Source organism: Nelusetta ayraudi, unplaced genomic scaffold, assembly GCF_046127955.1.
Source record: "Nelusetta ayraudi isolate G7.1 ecotype Tasmania unplaced genomic scaffold, CSIRO-AGI_Nayr_v1 ptg000017l, whole genome shotgun sequence".
Taxonomy (NCBI): Eukaryota; Metazoa; Chordata; class Actinopteri; order Tetraodontiformes; family Monacanthidae; genus Nelusetta; species Nelusetta ayraudi.
Genome location: NW_027466067.1, coordinates 10827326 through 10845554, shown reverse-complemented (window position 1 = coordinate 10845554; position 18229 = coordinate 10827326). Strand labels below are relative to the sequence as shown.

The following is an 18229-nucleotide window of genomic DNA, read 5'->3' as shown; positions in this document are numbered from 1 at the left end:
GAGCGATGCAGAGGTTTCGAAATCAGTCGGGCAGAGCCCGACTTGGTGATGCTTGTGTGGTAAGGGTCGGGTGGGGGTGTGGAGGTGTGTGTGAGTGGGGGTGGGGGGGCTCAGTTGGCATTAAGCACGGCCTCACGAGACGGGAGCGTCTGCAGCTCTCCACGCTCACCCCCGGGAGAGCTGGCAAGGCGAAAAGAAATACATATAAGGAGTCATTAAATTATTCACAAATACACTGCAGCATTCTTTTGCCAGTGCCAAGTCAAGAGCCTCTGCCACATCATATATATCATCTGATAGATCATCTGATATATCATCTGCAGCCGTGTAACAAAACGGCCGTTTGCGTCATTTCCTGCACGGAGCAGCCCGACGCCAGATGCTGTCTCCCCCCCCCCCCCCCCGACCCCCTTCCCCCCCACCACCTACCTCCTACCACCACGACTGACCCACTTCATTTCCACGTATCGACATAAATTACTTGTCGATGACAAGTTCCCCCTTTTTGTGTGTGAACACGGCGGGCAAGCAAACAAACAAACAGCGACTCCCGGTCAGAACGCAACTTTTAGTTCACGGCAAAACCTTAGCCAGCAGCGTTGCAGGCTGCTGCCTTTCCCCTTTAACGGCAGACAGACAGACAGGATGTGTTTATGCGCCCAATACACACACGCGCGCAAACACACACACACACCGTGTCATCTCTGACACCATCTCAACGCGAGAGAGAGAGAGAGAGAGAGAGAGAGAGAGAGAGAGAGAGAGAGAGGGAGGGAGGGAGGGAGAGAGACAGAGAGCGACATGACACTCCTATCTCATCCAAGCAGCAGTTCTCATATTCCTGCCACATTACAATATTGATGCAACATATCAAGAGCGGCTAGCGCCTCTTTGAAGTTGTCTTCGGGGGAGGGAGGGGGCGGTGGAGGGGAGGGGAGTGAGGAAAATTCCAAATTAAACATTAAGGATGCGAGCATGTTGGCCATGCATTTGGAATGGGATCCATACAGCAATAGATTATTTTGTATTTAGTGGAGCAGCTCCCAGGAGTGTCAATATCAGAGGATTACAGGAAAACACGAAATTAGCATTCAGTCCCCATCATCTGCAAAGCTAGGCATCGCTCCTCATGCCGCACGTGTCGGTGCTAGCGAGCGCGCGTGCGCCCGGGCAATTGCGATTGCGCATGTGTAATTATTTGCGCGATTCCCTCAGCATGTGTAAGTGTACGCCAGGATGAAATCTAGGTTAGGCTACATATGTCAGACCTACACATGTTCCGGCGCTAAATATAATAGAGGAGGTTCCCTGAACCGCTCAATAGCGAAGGGCAGACGCGCCGCAGCAGACTGTAAAGCAAACGGGGTGGAAGCAGCTACTGTACCTCGTCCCACTGAGAGTCAAATGTCAAATTAACGTGTTGGGCTTGGAAACAGATCCAAGTTTGGTTTTTTTTTTTAAAAAGAAGAAAAAAAAAAAGCAAATGAGGTTGAAGTCAGTTCAGCCGCATGAGTAAATACTTCTGGGACTTGGGATTCTGGGAGTGACCTGACTTCTACCCTGGTGCGGCCCCATCTCCACCAGTCTTTGACTTTATTTTCCTTCACCCACATCTGCTGTCTGTGCTGGTCCAAAAAAAACGAAAAAAAAAAAAAAAAAATACGAGCCTCTGCTCAGATTTGAAATGCAATTCTGTGGGGGCGGAAAGTTCATAATAGATTAAGAGCATGCCATGCATTTTCAGACTGCTGGAGTATTGGCAGGCATTCAAAGGTAACATTTTGGAACGGGGCAAACATGTTGCATGTGAGGAGGAATAACTAAATATATAAGTCAATAGGAGAGTGCAGCCGCAAATTCTGCCACTTGGAAAAAAGAAAAGAAAAGAAAACTCGGCTTCAACAGCATCACTTTGGTTGAGTTGCCGCGCATTTGTCTCAGTTTGTGAGTGAAGGGGAAAAAAAGAAAAGAAACAAAAAAAAGAACATGCTTGGAAGTCTCACCTTTCCTGGGTCGTCTTTGGAACGAGGCACTTTAAGAAAACACTTGTTCAATGACAGGTTGTGCCGTATCGAGTTCTGCGGGAGGAAACAGAGAAAGAGGCCCGTCAGGAGTGGAGGCAGCAATCAAAAAAAAGAAATAAATAAATAAAAGTCAACACACAGGTGGAGAGGAGGGGGAGGAGGCTGAGCAGCAGTCAGGTATCGGCGGAGCGGACGCGCCCGACCCTCCGAGCGCGCGTCCAGACTTCCAGCCTGGGGAGTTGCGTCGGACCAATCAGGCGGCGATACCTTTGATCGCCGTCCAAACAAAACCTGCCGTTGCGCTCGCACGGAAATATATTTAATTACACGGACGCCAAAAATAGGAGCCAGAAGGAATCCCACACTTGGGATGGTGGCTGATACCAGCCACCCCCCCCCCCACCCCCAACCCTTCAGCTCCCCCCATCCCTACACCACCACCACCCCTCTCCGATATTAATTAATGCTCCAGCGAGCTCCTTTGGGGGCAGGAAATAAATTATGTAGATCATTCCGAAAAAGTTAACTCATTACGGCGTTACAAGCTAATCCGCGCGGCGGAGAGGGGAGCCTCGTCCAGCTGCCTGATGGAGGGAGGGGGAGGAGGAGGGGGAGGGGGAGCTGAAGTGGCCAGGAGGGCCGGAGAGCGACGCTCCAGGCCTGGGTTAACCTGCCACGGCCGTGCCCTCACAACCAGCTGGAGGCTGGCCAGCTGAGTGGGGGGGGGGAAAGAGGGGGAGGACTTACGAGAGCCAATAGACTCGGGCGGGCACGCACGCACGCACGCACGCACGCATGCGCACACACACACACACTTCTCCACTCCACTTTACGGAGTTGAATTGACAGATGGCCACAGCGAAAAAAGCTGTAGGATCCTCTGAAGAGCATAACGAACGAGGGAGATGAGTAGAGAGAGAGAGAGAGAGAGAGGGAGATGAAAAAAAGAGGACGGGAGGGAGAAAAGCAGGGAGGGAGGGAGGGAGAGAGAGAGAGAGAGTGAGACCTGAGTGCAAATGATGGGAGCTGCTTGTTCAACAGTATAGGCAATTATACCACAGGAGGGATGATAATGACAGCCTCATTGTAATGCTGTCAATCTCGCCGCTTAAATCACTCTGAAATGCCAGCGCAATCCAAAAGAAGTCGAACAATCTCCTCGAACGGAATACGTCGGGAGGAAGGTGGTTGGGGGGGGGGGTTGGGTTGGGTGGGGGTGTCACTTCGTTTGCTGGGAGGGATTTTTTTTTTTTTTTACTTCCCCCCCTCCCCCCAACACCCCATCTCTCTACTCCTCATGAAAAGGAGGCGCAGCCCCAAAAATCTATTTTAAGCGCACAACAATCGTCCCCACAGGCTCACGGGGAGACGGCAGCCTCGCTCTCATAATAAGCACAATAATAAAAGAAAGTCGCGTTACGACGGCTTCCGCCGACACCCGACTTCCGAGTTTGACGCCGGCGGAGGGGGGGGCTTTCTCCGACCGCCGAGGCTCAGCCGACACCTCCGAACCACCACCTTCCCTTCGCTCTTATTTAATTCCCCATTTCCCCATTATTACCCTGGGCAGCCCGGCATTAAACGCATTCATTCAAAATGCAAAAAATGAGCGTAACGTACAAAAAGGACACGTTGCAAAGTGGAGGGAGGTGGAGGAGAGAAATCACGACTTCACCCTCTCACCTTTCCCACGGTGGCTAAAGACAGCGAGGGACGCTGAAGGGCTGAAGCCGAGGAATAAATGGAGGGATGAAGCCATCTGCCTCGTCATCTGAGAATGCAGAGAGTGGCTGAATAGAGACAAAAAATAAAAAATAAAAATCTGCATCTGCAGCGCAGGTCCACGACCAAGGACAATCAATCCGACGCAGGGTTGCAACGATTCATAAACCCAGTCAATAAAAAAAATCACTTCCTGATGAATGCAATCGCCGGCTGGTTACGCCGAGCTCCACGCCGGCCTTAATTCCTCCCGGGCTGAAAATAGGAGGAGCGAGAGGAGCGAACCATCTGTCCTCCTTGTCTGCGGCGGTCGCGCACCGGCGGCCGCTAAAGGACGGTTCATCGAAGCATGCGTTGCGACCTCAGAACGGATTTAATAAAATTGCAAAAAACACAAATGACCTGCGAGGTGGTCGCGCACGCGGCAAAGTTCATCGGAAGGCGCGTTTTTCGATGAATGAAACGGCGGCGCCGAAGGTGATTTGAAAAGGTGCCCACTGTGAAACTGCAATTCACGATGCCATCGGCCCATAGATCACTTCAATAATCAATGATTGAAAGCAGGCCGCGAGGCTCAAGACGCGAGATGCGGTAAAAAAAAAAAAAAAAATTCAAACAGCGACGCTGTGATAAGGCCAATCAGAGCCTGCGACGTCCCGATTTGTCGCGAAACCCGAGAGACGAGAATTCTCGCAGACAAAGACAAAGTGTTCGAAAGACGAACAACGTGAGGGACATGGTTTGCCTGAAATGAAACCGACGGGTCGTCTTCAATCTGCAGACGCCACACAAGTTGTCACTTAGAAACTCGTGTCGTCTTTTCCCCCAGGCAGGAATAATCTGTGTAAGATATAACGCAAAACTCCATAACCAGCAAGTGTGTGAGTCACGCTGTATTCAACCATGGGGGGAAAAAAAAAAAAAAAAAAAAAATGATTCCACACTCACTTTACTATAATTATTACTAAGTACGACTGTGCCGCAAAACCCCATTTGCAATGGTTAAAATGTGCCTTTTTTCTGTAGCATTGCACGCAGCACTTCACATGCTGAAAAGTGAGGACGTTTTAAAAAGCCCTCTCAGTATTTTTTATTTGTATTCAGGTCTGAACCACTGTGCTGCGTTCCCACTCGTTTTCACTGACAAAATTCCCATTTCTACATTTCCATTTCCATGACCTCGCATGAAATGTCCATGGACTTACTGCAATCTGTGTGTACAGAATGTTCATACTTTCACCATATGGTACAATTACCCTTATGCTACAATATTTGCTTAAAGGTAACTCCTGGTGCAACCTGAAGGCGACCAATTACATAGGGCACAACAACAAACATAGTTGGCAAGTCAAAGTCCATGACTTTTCCAAAACTTTCAATGACTTCACAAAATTCCAAGACGTGGAAAGCGGCATTTGCAAATACCATGACTTTTCCAGGTATTCCATGACATGTGGGAATCATCAGTTTCACCCAAAGCAACGGAGCACCTCTGTTTCTACGTCATTACCTTCAAATTCGATGTGCATCCGCTTTTAGTGAGGTTGTGAACACCTGGTACACCTGGTAGAAAATGAAAATGAGTGCAAGTGTGGTGAAGCAACGGCTGAGCCTTCCTTTGAGCAGCCCCTCCGTCTCTTATCATGACGATGACGACGATGATGATGATGATTAATGGATCTGCTCAAACAATTCCCCCGTCGCTACGTCAACGGCGCCAACCGACGCCGCAGTTTACCTGCGCTTTGCTTGCGTTGCGTTGGGGTGAAACGCCACAGTCTCTGTCAGACGGCCGGCGCACATATTTTGGTTCCATCGCTGTTATTGGATCTTCAGAACCGGATCCAGAGGCACTCGGACTTGGACTGCGATCAGAACGCTCCCCGCCACCAAAAAGACAATCTGGAGAATCGGTTATAAAAAGCCTCGTGGATTGGCGATACGGCCGAGGAGTGGCTGACTTGCTGATTGGAGCGGGCGGAGAGGCTGTTTACATAAGTAGCCCCGAGTCCCTGCCTACAATCAGGCCGCTGGGTATCCCTTCTGTCCTTGGCCCCCCGCTGACGGCTGAGACTACTTTACAGCACCATTACACAGACAGAACCTCGTACTTCTTAGCCGCTTTTGAGCTGCGTCCTGTGCCACGTCCCCCGACTCCTCCCCGGTCTGGATGAATAAAACAACGCCACCAAGCGTGCATAGCGGATGGTGACAAACAGACGAGAGGCTCTCCGGTTAGCGGGGCCTGTGCCACTTTTAAAAGACACTGAATCGTGTCCAACGGGGCGGGAGGGAGGGTGGGTGGGTGTGCGTTTCAAGCCGTGCCTCACACACACACACACACACACACACACACACACACACACACACACACACACACACACACACACACACACACACACACACACACACACACACGCAAGCACTTAGAACAATCTTTCCTGCGTGGCTCCTCCGGTCTGTGTGGATGTGACTTAGTGTCAGGTGGACAGGGGCGGCTGAACTCGCACAGAGAGGTGGCTCTGTCCATTAAGGACCTTCTGCCGGGGTCTGAATCATTGATGGGGACGAGCAGCCGAGCCCCCCGCCCATCCTCCCTCCGCCCCCCCCCGTCGCTACATGGCTAGTTTACTTTTTAATAAACTCCAGTGGCTCGCTCTCCCTGACCAGCGTTTTGTCCCACGATTGTCCGCCGCCACCGCCGCCTCGGAAGGGACCATTCCCACTGCCTCCACGACACGTGCACTCGCAGGACAAGCCGACCGGCTAAGTTGCTCAGCCGTCAGTGGCTATTGGTCGACTCTCAGGCAGGGACCGTCGGATGACGGAGAGCCGGGTAGTTGAGTTCGACTAAAAATGATTTGTCGTTACTGATAAATAAAAATATTGTCAGTCTCTCTCTGGTATTTTGTGACAATTATTTCACTTTTCAATCCCAGAGTTCGGTATTTATTTATTCATGCCGAGTCTGGCGCTGCGCCAAACGCTGGCAGGCCCCTGCGCCGGAGAGTCTGCCGTAATAAATATAACTGAATCTGAACGGCGTAGTTTGCTGTCTTTGGTGTTTATTGAAAGCGTTAGCAGCCGCAGCGGGACGCCGGCGACAGCGGTCAAAATGTTGAGCATGTGGGCTCTCCAAGTGATGCCGGCCGGAGAAATGCCACTTTAATTTGAAGTGGCTGCCAGCATGTCTGACTGACAAGAACTCGAGGCTCAAAAATGAGACATAAGGACAGCAACAGTGCTACATCATGGGTGTATTAGAAGAACTGAATACCAGACTTCAAATACGGGGGTGCGGTGACTCTTTTGCTAGTGGCCACTCAAGGTACTGCAAACAAAAACAAACTAAACTAAAATCAGTTGACGGGATGCCTTCGACCAAAATCCTCGTTTCTCATGTATATTTTGAAGTCATGGACTTGTTTTTAAGGCTGGAAAATCCCCGACTTCACTACACAACGTCATGTCACTTGCTGTGTCTCGGCTCTTTCTGATTGGCTGATGCAATGTGATGCATCACGGGAGTTACAGAGGCAACTGACACTACAGCGCATGCAAAAGTTAACTGCCTGAACTTCTATGGCTTGTGTGCTGAGGTGGCCAACTGCATAGAAAAGAATGGACTGCAAATGTGTGACCAATGTGTGACTGTGGCAGAACAGGTCTCTGCAGCAGCCACTTTGATCAGTCCAGTCTGCGTGCTGGTGCTGGTGCTGGTGCTGCTGCTGGTGGTGGGACTGGTTAAAGCAGGCGTGGGCAAACTATGGCCCGGGGGCCACATACAGCCCGTTAAACTTTTTAATCTGGACCGCTGAACTTGAAGAAATTATATTAATAGTCAGTAAGTCATAAAATAGCAGGGTTTCATCCATTTGTTTAAATAGTGGGGCTTCAAAGACATATTCTGTTGTAACTTTGCTTTTATTCATTTTTATTTGACAAAAAAGAACATGTTTTCTACACATCCCATGATATATTTCTTCCTCCTATGAGGTGGGTCACCAAAACACTCCATCCATCTGCTGCTGCTGCTCCAGCCCCTCTGTCAAATTTTAGAACCCAATGTGGCCCCAGCAGTCCAAAAGTTTGCCCACCCCTGGGTTAAAGGCTCAGGGCTACAATTGGAAATAAAAGTAGAAATGGATCTGCAAAGAAGAAGGGAGTGAGGCAGGTGGGAGAGGTCAGAGGGTGCGAGCGGCAGCACACAGAGTGAGTCAGACAGAGCTCACGGCGGGAGGGGTGGTGTGGAGTGTGTGTGTGTGTGTGGTGGTGGTGGTGGTGGTGGTGGTGGGGGCGGGGGGGGGGCTGCCCAAGTGCTGCCCAGCGTCTACCTGCCTGCAACCCCCACTGAGCACTTCAAATCCAACCTCAGCCAGCTTCCCTTATGGGAAGGCACACAAGCGTGCGTGTGTGTGTGTGTAGGAGGCCTCCTACACACCGCAACAAACACGAGCGCGGGACGTGCACGGCGGGACGTGCCTCCTAACAAACGGCGGTGATCTATTTCGTAACGCAGAGAAAAAGCCTCTAAACTTCAACAGGTCTGACGGAAAGAACACGCGGTGTAATCGTTTCCGGAAAGTTTCCGCACGCTGTACACGGGCCCTGCTTTTAGTTCTGTTTGAAGCCGACACACACGGCGAGTGTCATTGTTGTGTTGTGTGTCATTATCGCATTAGGAGCCCGGGGGCATTACAGAGCGAGGAGGAAAACTCTAACCTGTGGTTGCCACATGTAACAACCTGCACGAGTGTCGCCTGAAACAAAGCGTTCACACATTTCGCGCCGTGTGTATCGCCGAGCTCGGCTGCCTAAACGTTCTCCGCTTCTGGGCCCGGGAGAGAAATTTGGCACATCCATGTCGCAATATTTTATCCTGTGTATTGAGGGATGCTGAAAAACCATTCATTTAAATTGGGAAACAAGTGTAATAAAACTAAGAAAGTAAAGAGAATACTGTAAAAGCAGTGGATCACAATATTTGCATTTGTTAGATGTAAGGAGACTCATAATGAGTCTGAGCCAGAAACTTGAACTGGAAAATGAGCACATAGAGGCACAACTCCCACAAACCATTCAGTTCGGTGAGAGTAATGGTTCATCATGCCTCGCCACCTAATAGCTAATTGCTGCGATATAATACGCGCAATATTTCTGAAAACCCCTGTTTTTGCCGCTGCTGCTGCTGCTCGGATCCGCTGGAAATAAAATCAAATCTCTTGGACAAGTGAATGGTAGGTAGGTGGGAAGGAAAGAGCCGGTCCTGGAGTGGGCAGGTTAGCAGGTGAATGAGTGAGGGAGTGAATCAGCAGCTAAACCCGAGGCCAGACCAACGGCGAGCGCAGTCAACAAGAATAGTCCTGGAAGAGGAAGACGGCGTTAAGTCGATAGAAGCGCTACCGCAATTCATAAGAGGCGCTGGGAGGCGCGCTGCAACAAAGACGCGGCGGATGATTCCATGGGCAATACACCGATTTAATGACCTGCTTGTGATTGCGTCATATATTTTTTTTCTTACTTCCTAGATAGTTTGCAAAAGCATTTCTTATTCTGTATTCAAATAACACTCAAGAATCTGGACTTGTCTGGAGTTTTGCGATGACAAAATGTCCTTTAATAAAAATAAATAAATAACATAAAAGCAGCCCATGTAAAAAAGGCATATGACAGAAAGAAAGAAAGAACGAGGGCAGCAAGTCGGCGCACAATAAAGGGAAACAGGATGTGAATCACAAGATACAGTAACACAGGCGCGCGCGCGCACGCACACACACACGCACACACAGATTACTGTATTTTTAGGCCACTGTTATTTTATATGGACCCTCTGACATGCCCACCAACACAGAACACAGTCCTCAGCCTCGGGGATCTGCACCAAGGCCACGGAATGTAGCACCTTCGCTGTCTATTTGTAGTGGAAGTGGGAAGGCATGTGGGATGCCACAGCACTCGCCAAGCAAGGCTACGCTTTAGGAAAAAAAAAAAGAAAAAAAAAAAGGCGTTAAAAAAAAAAATTTGGACACACGATCACACAGGTAGCGCAAGGTAAGTTCATTGAGGTGCAATGGCCGGATGATTTAATCCTGTTAGCCGTGAGAGGAGCTGCGACTTTGCGGCTCCTCCTGACCGCATCCATGAAAGCGGCCGGCTGTGCGCCGACACGCCGGGTTGCAAAGATGCTGCGGTGTTACTTCAGCGGCATTAGCAGCCAAAAGGACTGTCACTGTGTGCAAGACACCTGAGAAAAAAAAATGATGCGGGGGGGGGAGCAGGCCTCAAACACCCATGAATGCCTGCGACACACAATTCACCGCTGCTGCGTTCAAATCACCGTCTGCCTCCGTCTGAACTCATCGGCTGAATTCTGCTCCGCTTCCATGACAGAAACACTAAACAAAGCCTTTTATCGTTGACAGTACTTTACTCGACACGCATTTCTACTTATCACTTTATCGGTGACACAGAGCTCCCACACACAAAACAAGCTCGCTCCAGGAATCAACCACTCTTGCAACACACCTTGCTGCAAAGTTCTTGCAACATGCAAAAGCTACCGAGGGATCGAGAGCCCGCGTTTACACGCCGATGAAGCCAAGCAAAACAATTTTTGCCTCGCCTTTTTTTTTTTGTTTGTTTTTTTTTTTGTTTTGAAAGAATGTTCAAAGGCATTTGATCTGCCTCCCTTTGCAACTTGCTGGTAATATCTCAACATGCTTTAAGTCCCCTATGCATGGATATTAACTTACTTGCATGTAATTTTTAATAAAACATGAAGGTACAGTGGTGCCTCTGCCGCAGAGTCATCTGTGCCGAGGTAAATGCAACGCCGCCGTCGAGTCGTAGGACTACTGCAAAGGAAAGGACGCGGAAAACAAAAAGCGGACCAGATAAGAACAGAACAATCACTGGGTTTAATACAAAAAGACTCGGGTCAGTTAGTGTAACCCGCTGAGGTATCACAGTAATCAACACTCAACGGCCACATCTGCAGGACGAGATGACACTATGGGGAAATTGTGTTTTGTCCACCACGCCTCCAACACCAAGTGTTTAGCTAAATTAAACCCATTTTTCACTGACAAATGAATATAATGAAGGCGATACATACGAGGGGAAAAAAACAACTGGCTTAATAAGTGAACATGTCTGGACTTAGAAAGGAGAACTTTTAATTGGGGGAGGTGAGCACGGAAACAAAGAAATATTCAGGACGCTGGTCAAATATGAGTGGAATAATACAAATTATCGATTCATTGATTAATCGTTAGTTGATTGACTTATCCATCGATTAACGATTAATTGATAAGCAGAGATTTTTCCTGAGAACCAAAATTTCATAAGGTAAAATGTGGAAGGACCACATTATTTAACCCTTAAATAATGTTGAAGGTCCAACGTGACCCATTTTTACATTAGAGAACAGTAAAGACACCTTTATTATCGGACTTAAAGTCACAGATCAACTTTTCTTTTAAAAAGTTGTTTAAAAGTAACTTGTTCTAGATATATTATGACCATCACAGTATCTACAGGTGAACTGCTCTTTCCTGCCACTACACTGTTATAATGATATTAACTACCCATGTAAAAGAAATCTTCAATTAATTGAGACTGATTCAATTTAATCGATTACATTCTTAATCAGCAATTAATTGATAATCGATCAATTGTTAACATCCCCAGTTAGGAGACAATGAACAGAGACATGAGTAGCTTCTGGGAAGTCATGTGACATCAGGGGAGGAAATCCACTCGTCATACGAAACAACACACCACCCATAAAAACAAGTTGTTTTTTATTTGTAAATTCACCACAATTCAAATATTCTTTAATCACTAAGTGGGAGGAAAAACCCCGGCGAGGTCTTCGGCCAAAGTCCGATTTCGCACAAGACCGAGGAAGCGGAGCACATTCCACTTCATCCGCCAAATAATTCATCTGAGCGCAGTCCAGAGACGCCGCATCCTATAGAACGCGGATGATAAGCTGAGACAAAAGAACCCCCCCCCCATCTCTAGTGGCATATGAGAAGTTTATGAGTCCTGCGCCAAGGATGTTCCCTTTTCAACAGAAGCAGTGGGTTTACACACCAAAAGCTCCAATATAAATGTCCTGAACTCAATCTCACTCAGGTGCATGCCTCCCCTACCTGCTTTGTTGCTGTAAGGCTAGCCTTGGAGCGGACCTGCAGGAAAAAAAAAAAAAAAAAATCCACTCTCTCTCTCACACACACACACACACACACACACACACACACACACGCACTAAAAAAAATCCTGCATTATTTTCTTGGTGCACTCAAGGTTACAGCCATGGCTTGAATGCAACATTAGAAATCCGAGAGTTCCCCTAATAAATTGGGAGGCAGCCAGTGCAGATTTGAAAAGCTGTGAGGAGTGGTTAGGAGGAAAGCGGGAGGGGAGTGTGTGTGTGTCTGTGGGGGGGGTCACTTAATGCAACGCTGAATGCAGGTCACGCCACAACAAAAGCACAGAGTCACTCATATGATTCCTATTTGATCGCAGTCCTTCAGAGAGCGATCCGTCTTTGTCTCCCTCTCCCTTTAGCCGATATTTGTCTCTCCCGCGCACTCCGTCTCGTCTCGTCCTTTTTACTCCGAGCCAAACCGCACGCAGTCAGGAGGGCTTTGTTCAACCTCTGCCGCCGCCGCTGTGCGGAGTGGCGCGCAGACGTCTAGGATTATTTTTTTATTAAATGGATTATTTCAGAACATCTGTGACCTTCGAAAACGCTTGTCGCTGGCAATAAACCAAGAAGACCGAGAGAGGAATTTTGGAAGGGCACGGATCGCCCCCAATAAGCAAATAAATAAAATGCAGAATTTAGCGATGGGTATTGAATCAAAACACTGTCGACCAGGCGGCCCAGCAAGGAAGGCAACCGTGACGGTGTTGACATGTTGCTTAAGTCAACTGAAGAAATTGAAGGTATGAAGACACGCCGAAGCAAATTGAAAACGATGCATCGCCTTAAAATGATTTGGATCCGACAAACTCCCTGCAGCTCGGGGGTCTGTCGACTCGACAGTGATGATACAAAATTAAAGCATGCGCTAAATTTTGCCCTTCCCTCACACCATAAAAAGATGAGTTTTTTTTTTCTTCCTCCAATGGTCACTGCACTGAAGGTCTTTTGTGGCGAGTAACAAGCTACAGTAGCTAGGCGAAACTAATTCCTCTCACGGCTGATAAAACAACAGCTGACACACTGCACTTGCTTTCGTCCAGGAATCCGCCTCGCTGTCCGAGTAACGCGCGTTTGACGTCACAGTTGGGCACAAGAAGGCGATTGGAAAGGCTACGAGCGAAAGGCCAGCAGTGACCGGCCGCAATCCTGAGACCAGCTTCACGGCGCTCGACCCAACACTAGGGGGAGGCTGCAGTCGCCGGACGTTCACGTCTTCTAGCGGCTCTGGATCTCTGAACTCGACATCAGTCGGACGACGCGAGTTAAATTTAGCCTTGCCGAGACGGAAATAATTGACGTGGTCTCAACTGGGGGAGAGGGGGCAGTGCACGCAGCCACTCGAGAGCGAGGCGAGCGGTCAGCGCCGACAATAACAAAGCGGCGTGTGGAGAACTGCCTTTGCATTGTGCCGTTTGTAGAGTCTGGCTCTCTGGCTCGGACTACACAAGGGCGCTTTGCCTCTGCCTCCTTCCCTCCTCTGCTGCGGCGGCGGCAGCACAAGGCCACGGGAGAACGGAGGCAAAGTGATGTCCTCTGGTTTATCCTCCCTGAAAGCCTTCGCATGCTCTCAGTTCCACATGAGGGATCTGATGAAAGCCGTTTGTCAGGACGCCACTTAATTATCAGCCAGAAGAGCCTCTGATGCTATCCTCTGACAATGGCTCACAGCAGCCTGCTGACTGCGGTGCCCACTAACAATGAAGAACTGACTGCGGCTACTAATGGTGATGGGCTAGTGCCAAGCGTCCACTTAAGAGTTAGACAAATTAAGCAACGGAAGCGCAGAAAGCCTCTGGCCTGGCTACTTCAGAATCGCCCATGTTCTGCCTGAGCTTCCGGAAGCTGCTTTGGAAAAATGTTTTCTTCTTCTTTTTTTTTTTTTTACATTTAAATACCAAGACTACAAAATGTTATGTTTAGAAGACAAATGCAAATCTCAAAAATGCAGATCTCCCGAAACGAAATATATTGAGCTGTGGAAAAACAAGAGACGGGCTGACCTTTTATGCTTCCTCCGTGTCTGCACAAACGTTTCAGGCCGTGCGCTGCCGCTAAATACAAACATTACCATCTGACGGAGAGTAAAATAGTGACATGCATTGTTTAACCTTCTATCTTTGCATAGCTGCGTTCTTTTTGATAGCCTGCTAGCGAGCACAGCAGAGGGATAGCACTCACAGATGGCTCCGTCGAGAAAAATGAAAAATAAGAACTATCAAATTCCACGGCGAGAGGAGCGCTTTCCTTGCAGACACGCGGTCACACCTGATACTAGTTTGTCAACTTTTAGTGTGAGGATTCCTAAAATATCTTTAGTCTTGACCTTTTCTTACACTCTTTATTTCCCTGCGCTCTTGTCATGCAGCTCACAGTTAAAGCCAAAGTCCCTGCAGTTCTTTGCTCTTGGATACGCGTCACTCGGAAGCTGCGCGAGCAATAAGAAGCAGGCATTGAGCAACATCTGTATTAAATCAAACTTAAATTCAAATGAACCAAATGCAGGAAGTGGAATACAACGCGGGGCATTGTGGGTAAACACAACCCGAACAAATGCACACGTGGAAAGTTTCTCTGCATTAACCAATGGATGAGCGACTTTTCACATTCGTTGAATTGTAATTATTCTGGATGCAGCGCCCCCACAGGCGAGGAGGGGAACAGGCTATTCTAAGGCTGAGTTCCGACTGCAGGCGAATCAGATACAAATCCGATTCCTTCTCTAATCCGATTTTCAGCGCCGACTGTCCACAATATTTTAGCAAGTGTCCAAATGGGATATGGCTCCGTTCAGACTGGGCCACAGTATTGACCCATCTGACAGGTTGCTGCAGCAACAACTTTGGAGCAGAGGCGTCATCCAGCGTAGCGCGTAGTGTGTGACGTCATATCATTGCGACAGCGGCACTTGTTACATGCAGACCCTGGAGCTTGGCTTGAATGGAGCTACAGTATCTCCCCCACAGACTGATGAGCCAATGAGTTTCCTCCTCTGTTCAGGTGCTTCTGCTTTCTACTTCTTCTGTCTGCTCCATTGTGTTACAGCTCCACACCGCTAATGGCGCTCTCTGGTGGTGCATTGGGTCTTAAGTGTCGCGTAGAGTGACGTCACGGACAATCAAAACCCATCGGTGTGTTTGGAGCTGTTCACACCGAGACGCATCTGTCCAAATGTCAGTTGAAAAACGACCTCCCGAAGGTGGTTGCAATCCGTTTGGCAAAAATCGGATTTCATGTGATTTGTGACTGTTCAGACTGCAAAAAGAGCCATCCGGTTTCAATCTGGAGGGGCTAAAAATTGGATTTTGGCTGGCGGTCTGAACGCGCCCAAAAGGTTGGGTTCGTCTGACAAAGCACATTGTGAGAACAAACTCAGAGCAGCTCAACTGCCAGTCGTACCAAGACTACCGCCAATCACACAAGGTGCGAAAACCTCAGTCGGGCAAGAGAGACGACTGATAGGATACGTTTGATTCCCCGCAGTCCTATGCAACAGAGCACCGACACGAGGCTAAGTGTCATTTTAAACCTCTGTTGAGATTTGGCTGAAGGTGCAAGAAGGTCAAATAGAAATATTACAACGCATTCCTCCTTTTTTTAATCCATGTATACAATATATTTAAGTGAAATGAAATCAGAGGCCCACCCTACAGTCCATTAGCCAAGTTAATGCAAAGCTGCCAGACTTGCTGACCCATTAATAATACATTGCGGCGGTCAAAAGAGGCCAGACACCTCCGTGCACCCCTTCATCCCTCTACATGGCCACATTAATGGACTAATTCAGATGCAATTAACTGGCGGGGAGAGGATGTGGCCTCGTGGCTGCTGGAGCACAGGCTGAAGGGCTTCCAGCCAGGGTTCGGATTATAATCACTGCCACACACACACACACACACACACACACACACACACACACACACACACACACACACAATAATTTACATGCTACTAGGAAGGAGCCAGCAGGTTCGCAGTCAGACTATGTGTAACCTGAGCCGCTGCATGGCAGATGCAAAAGAAAATTAATGAGTGCCATTAGAAGGGGCAGATCATATTTATCCCCTCATAAGACTTTTTTTTTTTTTTTCGAGGCAGTCGCCGGCTTGACGAGCTGAAGGTTTTTTTTTTTTCCGACCCCGAGCAGCAGCTTAAATAATCACCGACGCATCATTTAATAACGCGCTCGCATGCAGCGTCGGGAACATTTATGAACTTGAGGTTGATCCGACGCACGTGTCGGCACGATACTCGGACAAAGTGGAACGTCTGTCTGCGGGTCTCCTTGGCTGTTTAATGCCAATTAGCTTCCAACGGCCTCGGATTGCATTACATCAAGATGTGTCAAGATAATAATGGTGATTTTCGGTGGCTAAATGTTAAACTGGCTGGCTGGCAGGCAGCAGGGGCCACGTCTTCCTTCTGCACAGGCAATTATTATAGAAAGTACCGAGTGAAAGAGTGGTTCTAATGATCATTTCAATTCATAATAGTCCACGCACAAGTTTCCAGGTGATCAATTCTACGTGTTTATTTATTTTTAATCACGGGTAATGATTTGGCTCTTTAGACCTTCCTCAAGGCAAACACTCTCAAGATGCCAAAGTCTGAAATGCTCGCCGCCGCCGCCGCTTCTGCATCCAATTTAATTTCACCGGCTTCTTTTTCTTATTTGTCCATTACTGCGAATTTCATTTAATAAACGCGGCAGCGGAAATGTGTTTCTTTGAGAATGTGACAATGACAAATGAGCAATTACAGGAGCGATATTCGCGCGTCGCGGCCGCGGGACAAAGGACCTCGCGATTAGCCCCCGCTGATGCCCGGGACGCCGCGACGTGAGAGGCCGCGGCTGTCGACGGCGGCACCTCGTCCCGCTCCGCCGTCTCATCCATCACTGGTTCCACTCCACTGCCGCGGCCATGTCGCCCGCTCCTCTCTGGCAGAACGCTGACCCCACTCAGGACACGGCGAGCAGGACGATCAAATCTCTCTCGGTGACGAGGGGGGGTGGGGGGAGAACCCCCCTCGGCTTCACTGACAGACCGACGGAGCGGCGAACTCCTCTTTTCCTCCAGTTTGGTGTCCAACGTGACGTCTCCATCGATAGGAATCGTTTAAGGGCGGCCGAGCCGTCCCCGAGACTTCCAGTCTTCCCCCCGCCAAAATAAAAAAAAAAAACACAGACTCTCAGCGACTGAGTGAATCCACAAGCTTGAAGAGGCTGGAATGTGGATAATTTGGATTCAAAAATAATTGAAAAAAAAATTGAAGAATATGAAGAAAGGGAGCGTCCGTCTGATGAATTCCCCGCTGAACCATTTTCCGAGCATTTAGTGGGGGTGCGGGTGCGGGGGAGAAGGGAGGGGGTCCTCGTACTACTTGCTTCGACGTACACGACCTACAGCTGTGATGTACAGCGCAGACCCCCGGCCGCTTTGACCGGAGAGCCAGTGAACGCTTTAAGCACAGCCAAGCCCCGGCCCTTTGACCCAGACGGCTGCTGCAGACTCCCCCTCTTGTAAAGATCCTTCTCCAGCCGAAACTAATTAGTCCTGTAGCCTCCTTCCCTTTCATTTCCAAAAAGGAAACTGTGTGCCTGCGTGTGTGTGTGTGTGTGTGTGTGTGTGTGTGTGTGTGTGTGTGTGTGTGTGTGTGTGTGTGTGCGCGCGCGCGCCACAGCACAGCCAGATAAATTAGCTCCACGCCTCACAGGAGGCAACCGTTCTTCAGGGAGAGCTGGCTACCTTAATTATGAATATTATTAATTATGTTTTTGGAAAGAAAGGATGAGGGGGGAAATAAATAAATCCATCAATCACACTGCTAGAAAGATAGGTTTGTTATAATTAAATTCTTGCTTGCTCACAACAGTAGTTAAAACAATATTGGATCGGCGGGTCGGAGTGAGGGGAAGGCCGCCTAACCCGGCTGAGGTGAACGCAACGGGGGCAGACGCAGAGTTGAAGGCAGATTCTGAGGACTGCGCTCTATTTATAGCGTGCGGAATTATTCAGCGTGCACCCTCTGCGCACTCTCTCCGCCTTTGTCAGGGCAAAGAATCTGTGCATGTTCGGGGGCGAGCGGATAAAGCAAATAAAAGGAAAGGACAAGAGTTGCACGATGCTAACAGTTCCTGCAACGTTATTTCAGCGTTCGGTCTGATCTCGCCGTCGCCTCATGAGCACTTTTCTTCGGGGGAGAATTTTTTATTTATTTTTTTTTTGGGGGGGGGGGGGGGGGGGGGGGGGTTCTCCGCTCTCAGCCGCTC

General features: G+C 48.8%; 1 protein-coding gene across 6 annotated transcripts in view; it reads right to left on the bottom strand.

Moving 5' to 3' along the window:
* The window catches only part of foxj3 (forkhead box J3), a 79083-nt gene that overhangs the window by 20265 nt on the left and 40589 nt on the right, over positions 1-18229 (bottom strand). For all 6 annotated transcript variants that reach the window (XR_012926559.1, XR_012926557.1, XR_012926560.1 and 3 more), the window contains exon 3: positions 2004-2078. Coding sequence is in view for 2 of the 6 variants with exons in the window: in XM_076025409.1 (XP_075881524.1) it covers positions 2004-2078 (75 nt within the window). In the remaining 4 variants the exon portion in view is untranslated. The remainder of the gene's footprint in view (positions 1-2003; positions 2079-18229) is intronic.